Source organism: Typopeltis vanoorti, chromosome 17 (assembly GCF_054136105.1).
Source record: "Typopeltis vanoorti isolate ZY-2024b chromosome 17, IOZ_Tvanoo_1.0, whole genome shotgun sequence".
NCBI lineage: Eukaryota > Metazoa > Arthropoda > Arachnida > Uropygi > Thelyphonidae > Typopeltis > Typopeltis vanoorti.
Genome location: NC_143565.1, coordinates 5,859,992 through 5,879,188, shown reverse-complemented (window position 1 = coordinate 5,879,188; position 19,197 = coordinate 5,859,992). Strand labels below are relative to the sequence as shown.

At 36.9% G+C, this 19,197-nt stretch overlaps 1 protein-coding gene across 1 annotated transcript in view; it reads left to right on the top strand.

Moving 5' to 3' along the window:
- sdk (sidekick cell adhesion molecule) overlaps positions 1–19,197 on the top strand; it is a 496,543-nt gene that overhangs the window by 219,344 nt on the left and 258,002 nt on the right. Inside the window, exons 16-17 of the mRNA XM_090407513.1 lie at positions 6,562–6,772; positions 18,188–18,286. Of these exons, the coding sequence (XP_090263639.1) occupies positions 6,562–6,772; positions 18,188–18,286 (310 nt within the window). The remainder of the gene's footprint in view (positions 1–6,561; positions 6,773–18,187; positions 18,287–19,197) is intronic.

Here is a 19,197-nt window from a genome sequence, read left to right as displayed (position 1 = left end):
AGGGGGCTTCCAGATCAGCTGGTGAATAATTTCAATGCCACTATTCTGCCAGGTGGTGTATTTGGAGGGAGTTGGAGTAGTGGTATATGCGTTGGAGTGGGGAGACACTGCCAAGGCTACTACACTTGCAGAGAAGTTTGGTGTGAAATTTTCCATGTATAGTTAAGAATGAGTCCATTATTGTTTATTGCATGCCCTTTCAATTTCATCTCAACTTAAACAGCAGCTATGAAATGAAAAGCAAAGAGAAATAGAATAAAAGCAGATAAATACTAATTTTGTTGATAAAGACAAACTTACCAATGCCTCCCAGAACATTTCACAAATATACATTGTCTTAGTTCCATTCTTCATGATATTTCTGAAGTACTAATTACGTCATTGTCCAAATTACACACATGTCAATTCTTTTCATCTCAGAGATGCATTATTATTATATTTTTTATGATTATTCCGTACATCACAGGCTGGCCAACCTATGGTGTGTTAATACTCCAGATGTGCAATTTTTGCATGAGTTCACTCTAATATATCATGATAGAGAGTTTCCAGTTTAGAATCTCTCTTTTTTCATCTTCTTTGGCTGAAAATTCCATTACAGTTATTATCATCTGAGATCTCCATGTGTCAAGGACTCATTGAGGGAGACTGTAGATCACCCATATCAACTGTCATTTTACCTTTTCTTTAAACTTATTCACACTGGATGCATTCATTACCTTAAGAGACAAACTGTTCCGCTCACTCTCAGCTCTATGAGAGAAAAATCTAACTCTTATCCTTTTTTTTAATTGCACATAAACTTAATTTCCCTGGATGCCCCTTGTCTTTTCTCTCTTTCTTATCTTCCATATAACAAAAAATTTCACCACTTGATAATCTGTAATACCCTTTCAGAAGTTTATAAACTTTGATCATATCATTCACCTTTGTCCTATTTATCATTGTTTGCAATCCACATACTCTCAACCTGTCTTCATAATCCACTTTCCATAATTCTGATGTCTTGACTTCACACTAGATAGCCTCAAACTCACTGCTACATGGGACATTATTACTGTTATTGTTTTCATGAGTTTCTATCCTGGCTGGATTCATATAATCAAATATCATTAGTAGTTTTCCCTTCCCCTCTCCACCCTCTTCTTTCCTTCCTAATACTATAGCCAGGTTTCACTAATGCCAATAATCTTATGCCATAGTACATTCATCAAGACAGTGAATTTTATCCCTTTCATTTTGATGCTCCTGGCATTTGTGTAAAGATATAACAAGTTACATCCTGGATTTTTTGTATACTTGCATTTACAGGCTGCTTTGCCTGGTTAGGCAACTTTCTTCCATTGCACTTGGAAAGTCTGGATCCAAAGCATACGTTTCTATTCCTTTACCAGTTTCAGAACCATACTCAAATGTCAGTGTTATATAATTGACATTTGCATTCCATAGCTGAACTTATACACATTGCCACTGTTCTTCCCATAATGATCATTTCCCTGACTCTGTATTAGATCTCAACCCAGTAAATACTTCCTGTGGTCTTCTGATACCAAATCCATTCAAGTGCAGGCCATCTCTCTTATAATTCTATTATTATTTGTGATAGCTGCACAGAGCCCAAAAACTTGTTGCAGGATGACACCCTACACAGCAGTTCACTTTCTACACCATTTAATTCTGTCTTCCATCTTCATGCAATGCCACTATTACCACCTGTCATTATGCAGTCTACTTGATAAAAGATGATAGGGAAAGATGAACTATATAATTAAAAGAAATGAGATGCCTCTGACCCACTAATAGTGCTTGTGTTTAGAAACTATGTGTTAGTGATGTTTGTCCAGTTTGCTTGTATATTTGTATTAAATTCTGTATTAAATTCATTTTCTGTCTCTAACACCATCCTTATGCTAACAACTATTTTAACATTCTTGAAATGTTGATTTTCTCCATTCCAGCTTTCCTAATTGTGAATTCATCTTTCTTGGAGATCCAGTTGGCTTTCCATGTCCAACTGCACTGATCTGGATACCAACCCATTTGATCACACCAACAATCTTTTACAAATTGTTCACACACTTACCATATAACACCAATCACTCTCCTAATATTCTGGATCTTTTTCTCACTAGTGCATCATATTAGGTATATTGTGAAAGCGGTTTATCCTCTAGTTATTTTCCACTGCAAGCTAGAGTTGATTGTTGCTCCCATGGAGCAACATTCATAATGGCTTCTCTCTCTCTCTCTCTCTCTCTCTCTCTCTCTCGCAGGCTGTCTAGGATTATAAGAATCAGCATTATAGAAAACGTTTTTTTTTCTATTGGTTGTGGTAGTAGTAGTACAATATATAAAAATTGTGTGGCTTCATTAGGGTAAACACAAAATATAAGGTTATGTAAGGTTAACAACTGTAAACTAAAAAATTAACAGGTGAGGCTTATAAGAACTGTTATATGAATGATGGAAACACATGCAGAACATTTGAAAAGGCATGAGGCAGCCACTATCCAGCATTGTTTGGAGATGGTTTGCTGAAAAGTTGAAATCTGACATCTGAAGGGATCTACTGAAAGATTTCTAAATGTCACACAGGACCAGTCCTATGTTCTTATTGAAGGTGCCATGAGGAAAAAATTACCATAGTCGATTCTTTTATCCAACGAGAGGTGAAATTGCTTTCTAAGTAGGACGTAGAGCTCTTATTCTGGTTGATTTCATGATGTGTGAGAAGACTGATAAGCTAGACTATAGCTGTCTTCTTTGTTATGAGCATCATCTCTAATATGTTATTTTTTTTTCTAATCTCAAAACTTCTAGAAGTCTGACCTATATAGGAAAACTCACATGAGCGAGGAATTCTGTAAACTCATGGATGTTTGTAAAATCAGTTATTGTCTTCGGGAGAATAGAGAAGACTGTGTAACGTGAGAACAGATTTGTAAGCTACTCTGATATCATGAGGTTTAAGGGGATTCGCAATTTTGTTTGAAAGTCTACTGTTTACTGATGATGGTGCAGATAAGCCATATGGTGGAAACGACTGGTTTGGGTTGGCTAACACTATCTTTCTCCATTTGTCTTCTTTCCACCACCCCTCACTAAAGATTGGAATCATTCATATGTTTAAAAACATGCAATTTCCATCTTAAAAAATGATGAAAAGAAAATCCAAAAACTAAAACTTCTACTTCACCATCTAATGCTCACCAGATATCTTAAGAAACTTGTCCAAAAATTACTTTTCTTTAATCCTACTTCATAGCAAAATCCTGATATGCACTACAGAGGCTCTGTTTCTATCCCTTACATTGATAGACTTTCAAACAAAATCATTAATCTCCTTAGACCTCATGAAATCAGAATAGCTTACAAGCTTATGGGGTCTTCTCTGTTCTTCCAAAGACAGTAACCCCTTCTACAAACATCCACAGATTTACAGAATTCCTTGCTCATGTGGCCTTTCATATATAGGTCAGACTTCTAGAAGTTTTGAGATGGATGGGGGGGGGGGTGTGGAGAAAAACCATCTTTTAAAAAATATATTATATAAAATATATAAAAACATATGTTTAAAAACATATGTTTTTTGATAGTTACTAACCTTACATTAATATTTTGTGTTTACCCTGGCAAAGCCACATGTTTCTGATGGTGAAAGTAATTGAATAATTTTTATATTGTACTATTATGACCAATAAAAGGCCCAGTTATTTTCTGTATTGAACTTCACTAGTTGAGTCTTCCTTTAAACAAGAATTAGTTTTTTTTTTTTTCAACTTTTTTTTTATAAGAAATGACTATTTAATAACTAGTTTCATACAACCTTTTCATGCACTTTTTTTTCAGATTTAAAAAAGAAAAAGAAAACAGTATTGCAAAGATTTCTGAATTAAGAATCGTCGTTGTTCAAATTAAATATGAACTAGATGCTGAAATTCATAGCATGATGTCAGACATGTGACTCATTGTTGCAATGTGCTGTATAACTTCTCTCATAGCCTAGTTTATTAATATGCAGGTCTTTTATATATGCTGTCCATAATTGATTTAAAATGAGACCTTGGTTTTTATTGTTTTTTATTACATTGAGTAGGACATTGTATCATTTCACTTGCTTCTTTAAACCTTCATACATAACTTAAATTCTGTGATTAGCAGTTTCATAAGCTGCCAGTTTACTTGTTTTTTTTTTCCTTTGGTTGTGTGAAACACCAGTCCTGATATATGTCTCCATTTTTTCTTCACATCCTTGAGATGCTCTTTTTTGACAGATTTCTCGAGATTGACCTATCTGTTCATTATAGGAAATGCTGCAAGTACAGAAGATTTTGTATACTCCTGGTCAAAGAGGTGGGTGAGGTTGTTTCAGTGATTTTAACAAGCTGTAGTTGTACTATAGCTCTTGTTAATGAAGAATATGAATAAGAATATGAATATGGCCAATTTTCTTGTATGCGAGATGAAAAATCCAAATTTCCATGTGAAAAAACTCTTCTATAAATGTGTGCAAAGCTCTTAATGATTATATTCCATTTAATTCGAAAGTTTTTTTCAGATGCCAAGAAATTATATTCTTGGTTTCGCAAACAAAGTTGACGTGTGAAGTAACTTCACGACTGGGCTACTTGTATATAGAGGCTAATGACTTCACATCAATTGCCTTAGTATCCAATAATGCAAAGTACATACATATCCTTACAGACAAGTATAATGCTATGCATTATGGGAAGGTCCACTACCCAGACCAGTTTCAACCTTTATTGAGGTCTCATCAGTGGGAGCCAGACCCAGAAGTGATACCAAAGTTAAAGTAATGCAGAAGTCATATTTCCATATACAAGTAGCCAAAATGTGTGTCACACTTTAAAACTAAAATACTCTGGATTAGAGATAGATGTAGAACAACCAAGTGATTATACTATAAATTAAATATGCCAAGAAATATATTCTTGGTTTCATCCTTTATCAAAGTGTAAGCAAACAAAGTTCGCTCATGAAGTCACTTCATGACTGAGTGGCAGTTGGTTAAATCCTAAATTTGCCAGCCTATCCTCATTAGTTTTGTGTGTGTGTGTGTGTGTGTAAATTTGATTGGAATGCATCCTACAGTGCAAATTGCACAGTAACAGTCTTTTATATATAGAGATAATGATTCATTAAAATGAACTTTGAATGGTTCCTATTCAAAGTGCATTTCATTTAAAAAGAATTATCCGAAGAAATAAATAATATACAGTAATCTCTCAGTTGTCCAGTCATTTTTGTAAATTGATTTTATGGTAATTTAACTTTGGGTACAGTTCACTGAATTTGTACAGGTATCCCTTGCTTAACGCGCCGAAATTAATTGCGGCAATCCCTTGATATACGCATCAAGAGTTTTAATTAACGTGCCTTTAACCCTGCGAAGCTCGCAGTTGATCTGACAGATACGTTTTGCATGTATCTGTCAGATCAGCTTGCACATCTTACACAATTTAGTGTATAGTATGGAGGTCATGAGTAGATGTGCATTCATATGTTAGAGTGATATTTCGCACTGTTTTTTTGTTGTCAGTTTGGTTTAACACGTTATATAAAGGTTTGTGATATTTGACAGTAAATTGTATCAGAGATACCGCAATCTCCGATGTTAGTATAGTATGGTTTAGTTGTGTTTTTTTTTAATTCTTTGTTCAATAATTTCTAGATTGTAACTGAAAATAAAAAAAAACATCATGTATTACTGAAATAGAGAGCTAAAGGCTTATTTATCATATATGTCCTCCAGGAGATGTGCTTTAAATTTATGGAAAATACCAAGGAAAGTGATCTGGAGCTTATGGATCTCCACCTTTACTACGAGTTGCCCATAAGGTTGCTTATGCTTGCATCCGCCGAAACTTTTAGTTTCTATATATTCAGCACGAAACTCTTGTAGTTTGTATATTCAGCTATGAAATAATGTTCGATTCAATATCCATTTAATTTGTACCATCATGTATTATATTTGCAGTGTTTTTTCTTTATGTTTTATTACTTGTTCGACAAGGTCTGGAGAGTCATTTTGCTTGTTATCGTAGAATTTATGCCGATAAGAAAAAAACTAAAACTGTTCAAATGACTCTTGATAACTTCTTTTGATAAAAAAATTGCAGTCAATAATGTGGGTACAAGTATTTATTAAACATTTACTTTGCATTCGTTTTTTTATCTTTTCTAAAAGAGTAGCATATTTATTAATTATTAATACAGTAATTGATCATGAACAAATTGCAATTTTTACCATTGATTATTAGATTTGATTAACGCGATTTTGATATATGCGGTAGCATCGAGGGATTAATTAAGCGCGTTAATTGAGGGATACCTGTATTTGCATAGCACTGCTATTCCAGAAGTTCAGTTGGCATGCTAAACTGCTATTGAGTTTGTTTTTGTGAGGATCAGATTGAAAGATTACTGTTCTTAAAGGGCACTATTTGGAAAAAAGAAGGGGAGGATCAAGAATACAATAATAATAATATAAAAGAATTGGCTACATCTGAATTTTAACTGTTTGATTTAATTTATTCACAGCTTCAAGCCTGGATTGGAAATCCACTTTCTGGAATTACACCTGCTCAAACTATTACTGTACCTCCAAGTCCTCTGGATCCTTTAGCAGAACAACAGGCTGTGTTGATAGAATTGAACAAATACACCACATATCATATTACTGTATTATGTTTCACTTCACCAGGTGATGGACCTAGGAGTGAATCTGTTGTAATAACAACAAAGCAAGATGGTAATTATTCTATCCTATGACAAATTTTATTTCTAGCTTTTAATATTGGTTTTTCTGTTGTATAACATCATGAAATGTGAAGTTAGAAGAAGAATAATATAAAGAAACCCAGAAAGTTTGCAGAACAAATCTTTTTTGACAAATTAGATGATGTATTATATTTACTTGATGCTCACTATGACAAACTTGTAAATAGTAGTATAGAAATAGTTTGTTATACCTTAACATTTACTATAATGAGTTTGGGAAATGCATGCCCTAACTCCATTTGGAAATAAAACTCAAGAAGGCATTGATATTTAGTTGGGTAACTATTTACCCGAACTTATCTTACACATCAATCTTCTTGCAGGTCTGTTGGAATCATCAATAACCCTTTCCCCAGCACATTAATTGGGCCTTAATTTACCCCCCCCCCCATACTTTAAAGAGTTTCAGGTAGCTTCCAATAGTGGAGTGTTCACCAGTTGTTGAACATGATCTACTGAAGAGTGATAAATTTGGGGAGAAAAGAATAGGTAAGTTCAGTAAACAAATGAAATGTCAAGAAGTATAACAAAGAAAATGATAGGAAGTGAAACAAGAAAATGGTGGAAAATCATATATTTATGATAGAACACAAAAGATTGACAGGAATCATATGTAAAGCACACAAAATGACATGAAATGTACAAATTCAAACAATAATGAGAGACATATAAGAAAGAAGAGTATGAGCTTATGAAAATGAAAATTCAGAATATTAATGTGTAACTTTGCAATATTACAATAGCCTTAGATTACTGTCACTTACCTGAAATCTTCATACCAAAGCAAATGTGTGCAGTCTATAAGTTATTACAGTAAAAAAAAAGCACATAGAAACTTCAGCAGTCAGGCTACTTTATAATTGGTCACTTCCAGTTAGCGCGAAAACAGAAGTGATGAATGTCTATCCTGCATTAGTCAGCCTAAATGTTGATTGCTGCCCTTAGGCCAACCAATGTATGCTTGCTTTGTGTACAGTTCTGTTTTTTTTTTTTTTTTTTTTGTGTCATTTCTTTTGTTCTTTCTTGGCAACCTCTTTTTTGGCATTTCTTTTGTTTACCTCTGTAAGGTAGAAATGTTACATATATCACTCTTGAGTAGATCATCATGCTGCTTTTGCTTTAAATAATTTGATATTTATTAGCATTTCTTTTTTTAAGTTCAATTTTTTTAAGAAGATGTGTGTTGTATGATTATCTGTATGCTGCTGCATGCTGATTTACATCCTCTGTCCAAAAAGAAACTGAACTTTTTGAAAATAGAAGAAACTAGTGGCGTCACCTGTTGTGTCTTTTTGTTGTCGAAAGCGGCAACCTTCATTAGTGTTGTGTCAACTGGTTTATGACATTTGTTTCATTAGAAGCCGAGTTATAGTGCCAAGAGTGACAGTGTATTTTGACGAAGGTCTGAAAATGAGTTTCAAACAGAGAGCTGCGATTGACTTTTGTGTTAAACTTGATAAATGTTTTACCGAAACGCATCAATGCTTCAAAAAGCATATGGTGATGAATACTTATCCCATACTCAAGTTTATGAGTGGTTTAAGTGATTTCAAAGTGGTTGTGACATGCTTTAGGACGACGAAAAGCTGGGCCATCCAAAAACTGGACTGAGCAAAATTAACATCCAAAAAGTGCGTGATTTCATCAAAGAAAACCCGAAATCGTCTGTGAGATTGATTGAAGATGAATTGTTGATTCCAATATCAACTGTGCACAACATTTTGACTGATAGTTTGGGCCTTTGTAAATTGAATTCGCGATTTGTTCCAAACAAGTTGACTGATAATAAAAATATGTATTGAATTGAACACTGCAAGGACCTCATTAAAACCGCTCGTAAGGACTCAAACTTCCTTGAAACGATTGTTACTGATGATGAGACGTGGTGTTTTGAGTATGAGCCTGAAACAAAGCACCAGAGTGCTGAATAGAGACACCAGAAGAGGGGCATCCGAAAAAAGGTCGCTTGGAGAAGTCAAAAGTAAAGACGATGCTGATTGGTTTGTTTCTATGATTCCAAGGGCATTATCCACAAAGAATTCATTCTGCCTGGCCAAACAGTCAATGGTGAGTTTTATCTCGAAGTTTTGAAGCGTTTGATAGTGATAATTCGTCGCGTACGGCATGAATATCGTGATGCAGGCAGCTGGTAACTTTTGCAGGATAATGCACGATCTTACTGTTCAAACATTGTGAGACAGTTTTTCACCTGATTTAGCACCCTGTGACTTCTTTCTCTTCCCCAACTTCATTTGCCGGTGAAAGGAAAGCAATACGACACCACTGAAAATGTTCACGCAGCAGTAACTATGACCCTCAATATCCCAAAAACCGATATATAAAAAACTCATTTAACAAATTAATTGACTGTGCCAAATGATGTATTGAAGCTGAGGGAGAGTATATTGATTGAAATAAATGATTTGAATAATTATAATTGGCTTTTTTTTTTATTTTCTATCAAAAGTTCAGTTTCTTTTTTGGACAGAGGGTGTACCTTCTTATCCTCACCACTGATTTTCTTTTCCCTTATTGTGCTGTTGCTAACAAAATTTTATTCAATTTATTTTAATTAATTTTTTAAAAATTTTTGATGTTTTTAAAATTGGAATAATACAATACTATGTATGACATTACTGTATAAGGTGGAAAAATTTTAGTTTAATACAAAATGTGAATAATTTTATCAAATGCTTCTCAGTTATTCCCAACAACTGTATTTTTTAACATGTAATGTGATATTATTGGTAAGGAAATACAGTACACTAAGGATGGTTTTATGCTTTTTCTGTTTACAATAGTGAGTTTAACATTGGTAGTATGGAACATACACCAAATCTTTTCCATAGTTTATGCATCATTTTGTTCACTATAGTGCACATCTATTGTATATAGTAAAAAAAAATACACGTACACTCAATGCACAAAACATTAGCGACATCTAATAGCATGTCAGTCCTCCTCTAGCATGAATGACAACCTGTTCTCTGTGGGGCATTGATTCCACCAGATGCCAGAGCTAATGCCAGCAATGCCTCATGCAGTATTGTCGACAACTGCTCTTTAAGATGCCGGTTCCAGATACATGGATCTGATGTCTTGCTCTATGGCATCCCAGAGAGATTCAGTCGAATTTAAATCCAGAGACCTTGATGCCACTAGATGGGCCCCAAACTCTGATTCGTGTTCCTCAAGCCATGTCCGGGTGGTTGTGGTCCAGTGGAGCAACCATTGTCCTGCTGAAACAGACCATTGACTGCAGGACTTACGAAGGCCATGAAAGTGTGTAGTAATCAGCCAGCACATTCTGGTAGCTTGCAAGATTTAAGGACCTCTCCTGACGCACTAAGGGACCTAATGTGTCACATGAGAAGGCTCCCCAAAGCATTACAGAGTCACCACTTCCTTGAACAGAGTTGACCTGGATGACAGGTCCAAGGCCTAATGCTGTCGACCCCCCCCCCCCCCCCGTCAGCTTGGTACAATTGATAATGGGATTCATCAGGCGATATGACTGATCCACTTTGTAGAGGTCCAGTTTTGATGGTCCCGACACTAGATGAGGCTCATTTACCTGATTAACCGTCAACAGTGGGTACACGATTAGGGCATCATTCCCCATAACCCATGGTATTCAGGGTATGGTGTACCATTCGCTCACTGATGCTGCTTGGACCTCTGACATTGAAACTGGATATGATTTGTGCCGCCATTGCCCTGTGGTTAGTCTATAAGAACCTGAAGTCTATGTTGACCCTGATCATCAATGGCATATGGTTGGCTACTACTACTACTTGCTCGCTGGGTGCTTGTATGTCTGTTAATGGCATACTCGTGATGGTATACAAGAACCCTAAGGTTCTTACCACTTGAGCAATAGAACAACCCATTTGTCTTGCGTGAATAACACATCCACGATCAAAGTTGTTAAGATCACCACATGTACCCATGTTTGTCAATTGTGATACACTGTTGGGAAACCCGATGTGTGCCTGTTTACCATCTACATTCAGTTTGGATATGGTTCACTCTGTATTGGGGATGCTAGTGTCAATTTCCCATCACACCTATCTCTAATGTTTTGCCCATGTGTGTATATAACCTGTTCATAGTAAATTATTAACATTGAACTAAATTAAATTAAAAGCAGAGATATATTTCAACATTTTATACAGATTTACTGGTTATTTATATCTCATCTTCTTTATACCCTCTTTTACCTTGCAGTGTTGAGGGTTTATTAATAATCAGACCTCAAACCATTCACAGGATAAGGTGGTCAGCCCTACGCCCTGGTGTATCCTATGTCCTGTAGCGTTGAGTTCTCAAGGCGGCTGGTTTGCCTGCTTTGTGGGATGAAAAACCAGGATAAACTGGGAAAAACCCTACTGTCCATACCCAAGACTGGCTAACTTGGCTATGGCTGAGGAAGATCCTTCAGCTCCTCACACCACTGACGGGAATCAAACCTAGTACACTCCTTCCTCAGGCATATATTTGCGAGTGCACAGCCACTAGGCTAACTGTGCGGATGTTGTTTTTTATTGAATATAAAAAAAGAAATTGCTTGCTTAGCCTTCTTCCCTCCTCCACACACCAGTAACTTGTGTTTGAATACTGTGGTTCATTTTCTTGTTTTCATCCCTATTTTACTTAACATAAATAAACAAAAGTCGTCATCATTTTCCTGATATATATATATATACACTTGATACATGATTAAATTTACATTATTATTAATGTCCTCTCCACAGTTTTCTTCCAAATTAGTCTATTACTTGTAAGCACTCCTATATTGTCATATCTAACATTTCATTCTTCTAAGGCGGTTCTAACTGAATCAATCCATCTAGGCCTTTGTTCTCCTCTTGGTGTCTTTCCTGCCACTTTGGCATCAAACACCTGTTTTGCTAACCTTTCCTCACCCGTTCTATTTAAGTGGCCATCTTAGATTAACCCTGCTGTGACACATTCTTGAATGCTAATAATACCAAGTCCCTGTCTAATATCTCCATTTTTAATATGATTCTCCTATTGATGCAATCAGTTCACTCCCCTAATTTTTCTCAGAACCTTCATATCTGTGGTCTCTAGTCTTTAATCAAGTGCTTTATTTCTAACCCAACTCTTAGATCCATAACTTAAAACTGGTTTGAACACAGTCTTGTATACTGCTAGTTTGGTGTTTTGGCTAATTTCTGTATTATTCCATATAAATTTATTTAGCTGTTTACCCACCATACCAGCTTTGCTTATTCTGTTGTTTATTTCCAGATTTAACCTCCCATCTTCACTAAAAACTGTGCCTAAATAGCTGAAATAGTTTACTTTTTCTATAGGATCACCATTCAGAATGCAGCCAAAGTGTTCCTGTCTATTTTCATAATTTTGGTCTTTTTATTGCTGATTTTCATGCCAAATTTGTTACAGCTGTTATTCAGTTTAATTAGAGAATTCTAGAGACTAGTACTAGATGTGTTTAGGAGTACATCATCATCATCTGCATAAAGCAAAGAGCTAATCTTGACAACTCCAATTCTAATATCAGACCTAATGCCACTTTCTTTCCTAATGTGATCCATATAGATGATGAACAAGAGTGGAAATAATGTGCATCCTTGTCTTATCCATGATGTTACATCAAACTATCTTCCTGTATTTCTTTCAGTTCTAACTGCTGACTGACAACTTAAATATAGACTGGATTTCTATGAATAATGTTCCATTGACCCCATATAATTGTAGTGGTGTCAAAAGCTTTTCTCTGGACACTTTGTCATATGCCTTTTCCAGATCTATAAAACTTAAGTACAGATCCTTGTCATATTCCCACAATTTAATTATTTGTGTTAAAGTGAAAATCTGATCTTGACAACCTCTATTTGGCCTGAACCCTATTTGTTTTTCTCGAAGTAATCAAAATTTCTATCTGAAATATCTTAATACTTAGGTTATTTCTATGTAGAAGCATTTGACTTCATATTGGTGCATTATGGGAAGGGTCACTAATGGTAACAGTCATATTTGTACTACAAATATTTGTACAGTACCCATGTACTAAATGAGAGGTAGTACATTGGTACTATGAGTATGCTATGGGTTTTTTAAATTATTTATCACATCTGAAAACTTTATACTGGAGAAGACCAAACATGGAACTTTTTCAAACACCACTTTAGGCCTTTAATAAGCACTGCAGTGATTTCACACTGGCAATGACATTTATCTCCTACCTAAAGACATAAGTACCATACCCACAGCAGAATTTGAATTTGCCTTGTTGCTGATTGGGAGCAACAAGGCAAGCAGGTGTGCTAACAATTTGGCCAATCAGGCTACCTGTTCACATAGTCAGATACATGGAAGTAGCACAATGTGTATCATCACATTATTATAATACTCCAGATTAGAGATAGTTTAACCATGACATCACCTGGTTAAACAAAGCTACTACTGTTTTCATCAGGGAACCAGTGTGAAAACAGTGAAAAGTCAGCTACTGCAACAGACTTAAGCTCAGTATGTAGAAGAACAACCTAATGTCAGAAGAACTGAACATAGTAATCATCAATATAAGGAGTATTAATGGAAAGGAAATATAACTTGCAAAAAAACTGAAAAATTACCACATGGACATTATTGGCATCACTATCATGGTTGCTGCAAGTTGTCCAGGAGGCTTGGTACCTTTGGACGCCTGGTTAGAGACATTAACTTCATGTTATCAAATCCAACAAAAACTGTGTCCACAGTATTCCACCTAAACAATGCAGAGGCAAATCGACACCTCAACCTCTCTTTCTGTGGCAAAATGGTAGAACATGAGTTTCACCCAAAATATCTTGGAGTGTGCCTGGACAGAAGCCTAACCTATAAAAGGCACACTGCCAACCTGTCCAACAAAATTAAAACAAGAAATATCATTTCAAGGCTTGCTAGAACAACCTGGGTTCGTTGTGCAGAAGTCCTAAGGCCGTCTGCACTAGCCCTGGCATTCTCTGCAGCAGAATACTGTGCCCCCATCTGGGGAAGAAGTGCGCACACTAACATTATAGACACCCAGCTAAACTCTACCATGTGCACAATTAGTGGGACACAGAAGCACTCCTCTCCCCTGGCTGCCTGTCCTATCTAACATTGCTCCACCAAATATACAGAGAAGACAAGCCTCGATTAAATAATTTAATAAAGTAATGAGCAACTCACTCTTGCCCCTGCACCAGACTCTCATAAATCCACCTAGTCTGCCTAAAATCAAGACACCCTTTCTGGTCCATGGACGAATTCTCTTCAGCTGCCTTATCATCAATACTTTACATGTAGAGAGAACACTGATCCAACAGTCTTCCAACAAATGGCTTGCTGGTTGAACATCCCTGTGCTTTGCAGCCTGGTTTTGCTCTTCCTAGGAAGATTTGGTCATCTATCAACAGGATCAGAACTAACCAGGGCAGATGTGGTTACCTCCTACATAAATGGAGATTGTCAGATCACCCTTATTGTGATTGTTCTTCCGTGGCCCAGACGATTACTCATATTGTGAATGACTGCCCAAGGCACCAATTTCACGGTGGTGGCCTTCAGGACATCCACGAGGTGATGGATGAGGCCATGGATTGGCTTTCTAGACTGGACATTGTAGCTGCTTTGTATTCCTTTTGCCATAAGAATAAATAAATAAATAAATTGGCATCACTGAAACAAAGAAGACAAAAACAGATAAAATCTTATAATTAATAAGTATAGGATGTTATATTCAGGCAGTGTGATCAAAGAAAGGAAGGAGTAACAATAGCATTCAACACCAAACATGTAGATAAATTTCTTGATTGGCAGGCAGTTTCAAGTAGAGTTATGTAGGCAAACTTTAAAATGGGAAAATGGATAATGAAACATAATTGTGCTTATGCTCCCACAGAAGACTCTCTTAAGGAATAAGTGGAGGAATTTTTTGAGTCACTAGAGCATGCAGTTGACATAAAGAAAATGGAAAAAGTGGTACTTGTTGGAGATCTAAACAGAAAAGTAGGAAGTGCATCTCAACAGGCATATAGACATGATTTGAGAAAATTTGGAAAAAAGTGCATATCTAATACGTGTGTAGAGGCTTAAGTGCTGTGAGGATATCATGTTGGAGGCTTAATGGATTTTTTACAACACTCACAAAGAATTAAAATAGAATTTAATACTTCCTATATTTCGTCCTAGTCACTAGGACATCTACGGCGATTACAAAAACAATTAATGTAACATATACACAAATAACAAACAATACTAAGTCCAACCACGTGGGTGACACTAAAGTCCTATCTAGGTAGAGCGCCCTCTAAGGGCAGTAGTAGGTGGCCTGGAATGTAAGGTGGGAACTCTGGTGATGAGTGTTTCCCAAATCTTCGGAAGCTTAAAGCAACCGTATTTATTGAGATTTGGTTGGATTTTGAGAGCTGCTACTGCTTCTAAGAAAAGTCTCTCTTTCTTGAATTTGCTGTGGTGGAGCATGGTGGATTTCTTCCATGTTACCCTGTGGGTGGTGTCCAAAACATGGTCAGCCAAGCCTGAATGGCCATAGTTGTGTTTGAAGATGTACGACTTGTGTTCCTCTAGACGGATGGATGCTGATCTGCCTGTCTGTCCAAAGTATGCCAGCTTACAGGAACAGGGTACTTTGTAAACTCCAGGCAGAGAGAGAGGAGGGAGCTGATCGTTCGTAGAACGGATAAGGGTAGTAAGTTTGCGGTGGGGCTTATATGCTGTGTGTAGGTTGTACTTTTTTAGTATCTTGGCTGTTTTTTTCGGATGTGCCACGGATGTAGGGTATGGTGATGGCATTTTTAAAATCTTGTTGACGAGAAGGATGGGGAATGGGGGAGGAGTTGATTATTTTTTTGATACTGTGATCGCTGTAGCCATTGGAGAGGAAAGTGCTGTGTATGTGGTTAAGCTCAGTAGTGAGGGCGGTTCCACTGGAACAAAGATTGTGGGCTCTCTTGGTAAGGGTTTTAATAATGCCATATTGTTGAGAGGGGTGGTGGTGGGAGCGTTTGTGAATGTATCTGCCTGTGTGTGTGTGAGTTTTCTGTATACGGTGAAGGTAAGTATATCATTAGGCAGGCGTGTGACTAAAGTGTCTAGGAAGGGTAAACAATTGTTCTTTTCCTTTTCCATAGTGAACTGGATTCTTGGATATAGACTATTGAGATGACTGAGGAAGGAGTCTAACGTGTCTGGGCCATGAGGCCAAATAGAGAACACATCATCTACATATCTTAACCAGATAAAAGGTTTGAGTGGGACTGAGTCTATGGCTCGTTTTTTGAAATCTTCCATATAGAAATTGGCAAGGAGGGGTGAGAGGGGGGAACCCGTGGCAGTTCTCTCTATCTGCTTGTAGATTTTGTTGTTCCAAGAGAAATACCCAGAGTTAATGGCAAAGGAAAAGAGATCTAAGATGTCAGAGGGAAAAACGTTTTCTAAGAGAGATAAGGTGTCAATTAAGGGAATATTGGTAAACAAAGAGGCGATATCAAAGCTTACCAATATGTCTGTCTTATTCAAGGTTAAATTTTCTGTGAGGGCTTTAAAGTGGGTCGAGTTTTTTATATAGGAAGGGGACCTTCCTGTGAGGGGGATCAGAGAGTTGGCCAGCTGTTTAGATAGTCTATAGCAAGGTGCATTGGTGGCATCTACTATAGGCCTGAGTGGGGAATTGGGTTTGTGGATTTTTGGTAAACTGTATATTCGGGGAGGACGGGAGCGGAAAGGTTTAAGTTTTTTCGTGACGTCAGGGGGCCAGGAAGATACTTTTTTTGAGTAAGATTTTTAGTTTCTTAGCTTGTGTTTTTGTGGGGTCGTGTTCTAGCGGGATGTAGGTAGCACGATCGTGGAGGATAATGTTCATTTTACGATTGTATTCACTGGTGTTAAGAACGACTGTGGCATTACCCTTATCCGCTCTGGTGATGATGATACTTTTTTCTTTACGTAGTTTCAGGAGAGCTGTACGTTGGGCATATGATAAATTACTTTTTGGCGGCGAAGAATGCGCGAGGACGTTGGCTACGTCAAGTCTGATGTTGTTAGCTATCTCCGACGGTAAGCGACCGATTCCCCGTTCGATGTTCACCATTACGTCAAGCACCAGCACTTCCTTTGGAACGACGGCAAAATTATGGCTGAGGCAAAGGGCACTGACGGCTTCGTCGTTTTTCTTCAGTTCTTCTTTTAAATGGTCCAACAATCACGCATAATACGTCATTGTTGGACCGTTTAAACACAACACAAAAATACAACCATGTTTAAACTCATTTAAAGTTTCCATGAACTGCATCTAATTTGGCTTTGATCTGTGCGACCATCCACTTCTTCAAATAAAAGTGTTTTATCACTGCACGAAACTCGTTTTTCTCCATTTTTATGAAAAATGCGAACACGGTCATTTTAAATGTTTACGAAACGAGAACTATGCATCGCACATGGCTAAAATTTTGCCAGGGTTCATAAAGACATTATGTGGCGACACTGGTATGAATGAATTGTGTCGTCGTCTATTGGAAATTTACCAAACTTTTTAAACAACCCTCATAAAATCAGGTGTAAGACAAGAATGCACATTATCTCCACTATTTTTCATCATATGTATGAATCACATTATGAAAGAAATTGGCATCAAAGTAGGTTATTAGAATCAGAGATATCAAATTTAGTTCTTTGCTTTATGCTGACCATATTGTACTCCTAAATACATCCATTGCAAGTTTACAAGATTCTCTAAATTGATTAACAACTGTAACAAATTTGGCATGAAAATCAGCAATGAAAAGAACAAAACAAAACTTAAACTCCATTGTGAATATAGAGCCTGTAGAACAAGTATAATATTTCAGCTATTGGCACAATTTTTAATGAGATGTCAAGTTAAATCTGAAATAGACAACAGAATAAGCAAAGCAGGTATGCTGTGGAGCCAGTTGAATAAATCTATATGAAATTGATTTATATTAAATTAAAGTTTTACTCTAACATGGTAGTTGTTTCCATAACTTGCAGATGTATAGAAAAGAAATTAGTCAAAAACTGAACTAAGAGAATGCAAGGCAGTGTTCAAATCAATTTTAAGTTATGGATCTGAGAGCTGAGTTAGACATAAAGCTTGATCAAAGATTAGAGACCAGATATGAGAGAGTGGGGGGGGGGGGGTTGCTTAAGGGTCAAAGCTGTATAACTGGGAGGAGACCTCCATGTAGCCTTTTAAGGAATGCAGAGAACTGACTAGTACTTCTGTCTTAATTTCATAACTTCAGATGCTTTGAACACTTTCTAATTTTCTGTTGACATTGTTGTGTTTTTGAGAGATTAACTATTTCTCACATTTGTTGTTGCATTTTAGTTCCTGGCGAAGTGGGTAGCTTGAAGTTTGAAGATATTCTTGATACATCAATGAAAGTACTTTGGGAAGCACCTAAAGAAGCTAATGGGATCTTACTAGGTAATGTTACACTTCAGAATATTTAAGCTTACTTTTTTAACTTTATTTTGTTTTAAATGTGTTAGTTTGATTGTTGGTTTACAAAAGAATTGTATGTGTGTATAGTGCTGTGCCACTACAGGGGGTCCTCGAGTTACGTCGGAAATCCGTTCCTATGAACTGACGTAAGGCGATTTTCGATGCAAGTAAGAATTACCATAACTTAAGTTACTGATCTAACCTAAAACACCCTAAAGTCATGCATATATATCAAGAAATAGAACTAGGCCATAGGAAAATGAAAGGGAGAACATAATTACTGTATAGTACAGAAAAATGACAAAAATGAAACTGTAATAAAAAAAACAAACATAAAAATGAGAACAATCCCCATAATGACAAATGAAACAAAAATGAAAACAATTCTTTACCTTTTATCCTGTGGTTGGCTTGCACACTGGAAGGGGCATTGCAAGGAGGGAGAGACTGACTTAATGGAAGGAGGAGAGTCAGGAGATACTGCAGGTGCAACTGAAGAAGATGGAGAGGCTGGAAGAGGAACTGAAGAGACAGTTTAGGTACCAGCACCTGCTGCAGACCTCTCTACCTTGAAAAAACATTCCAGGTTAGTCTGGAATGATACCATCCTCTTCTCCTCATATAACTCCCTATAACACTGCAGGCAATCCATAACCCCTCGGAAGACCTTTGTGTAGCTAGCAGTGTTGGGATCCTCAGCCTCAAACTTGGCCAGCCGATCCTCAATGAGGGCAAAACTTTCTGCCAAGCCCTTGGTGGTGAATCTCCTGGGTTCAGGGGATTTGGAACTGTTTCCACCTCCTCAGTCAGCTGCTTCTCTAACTGAATGAGGTCTTCTGCTGACAACTCCTCCCCATGAGATGCCAGAAGCTCTGTGACATCTTTGGCCTCCA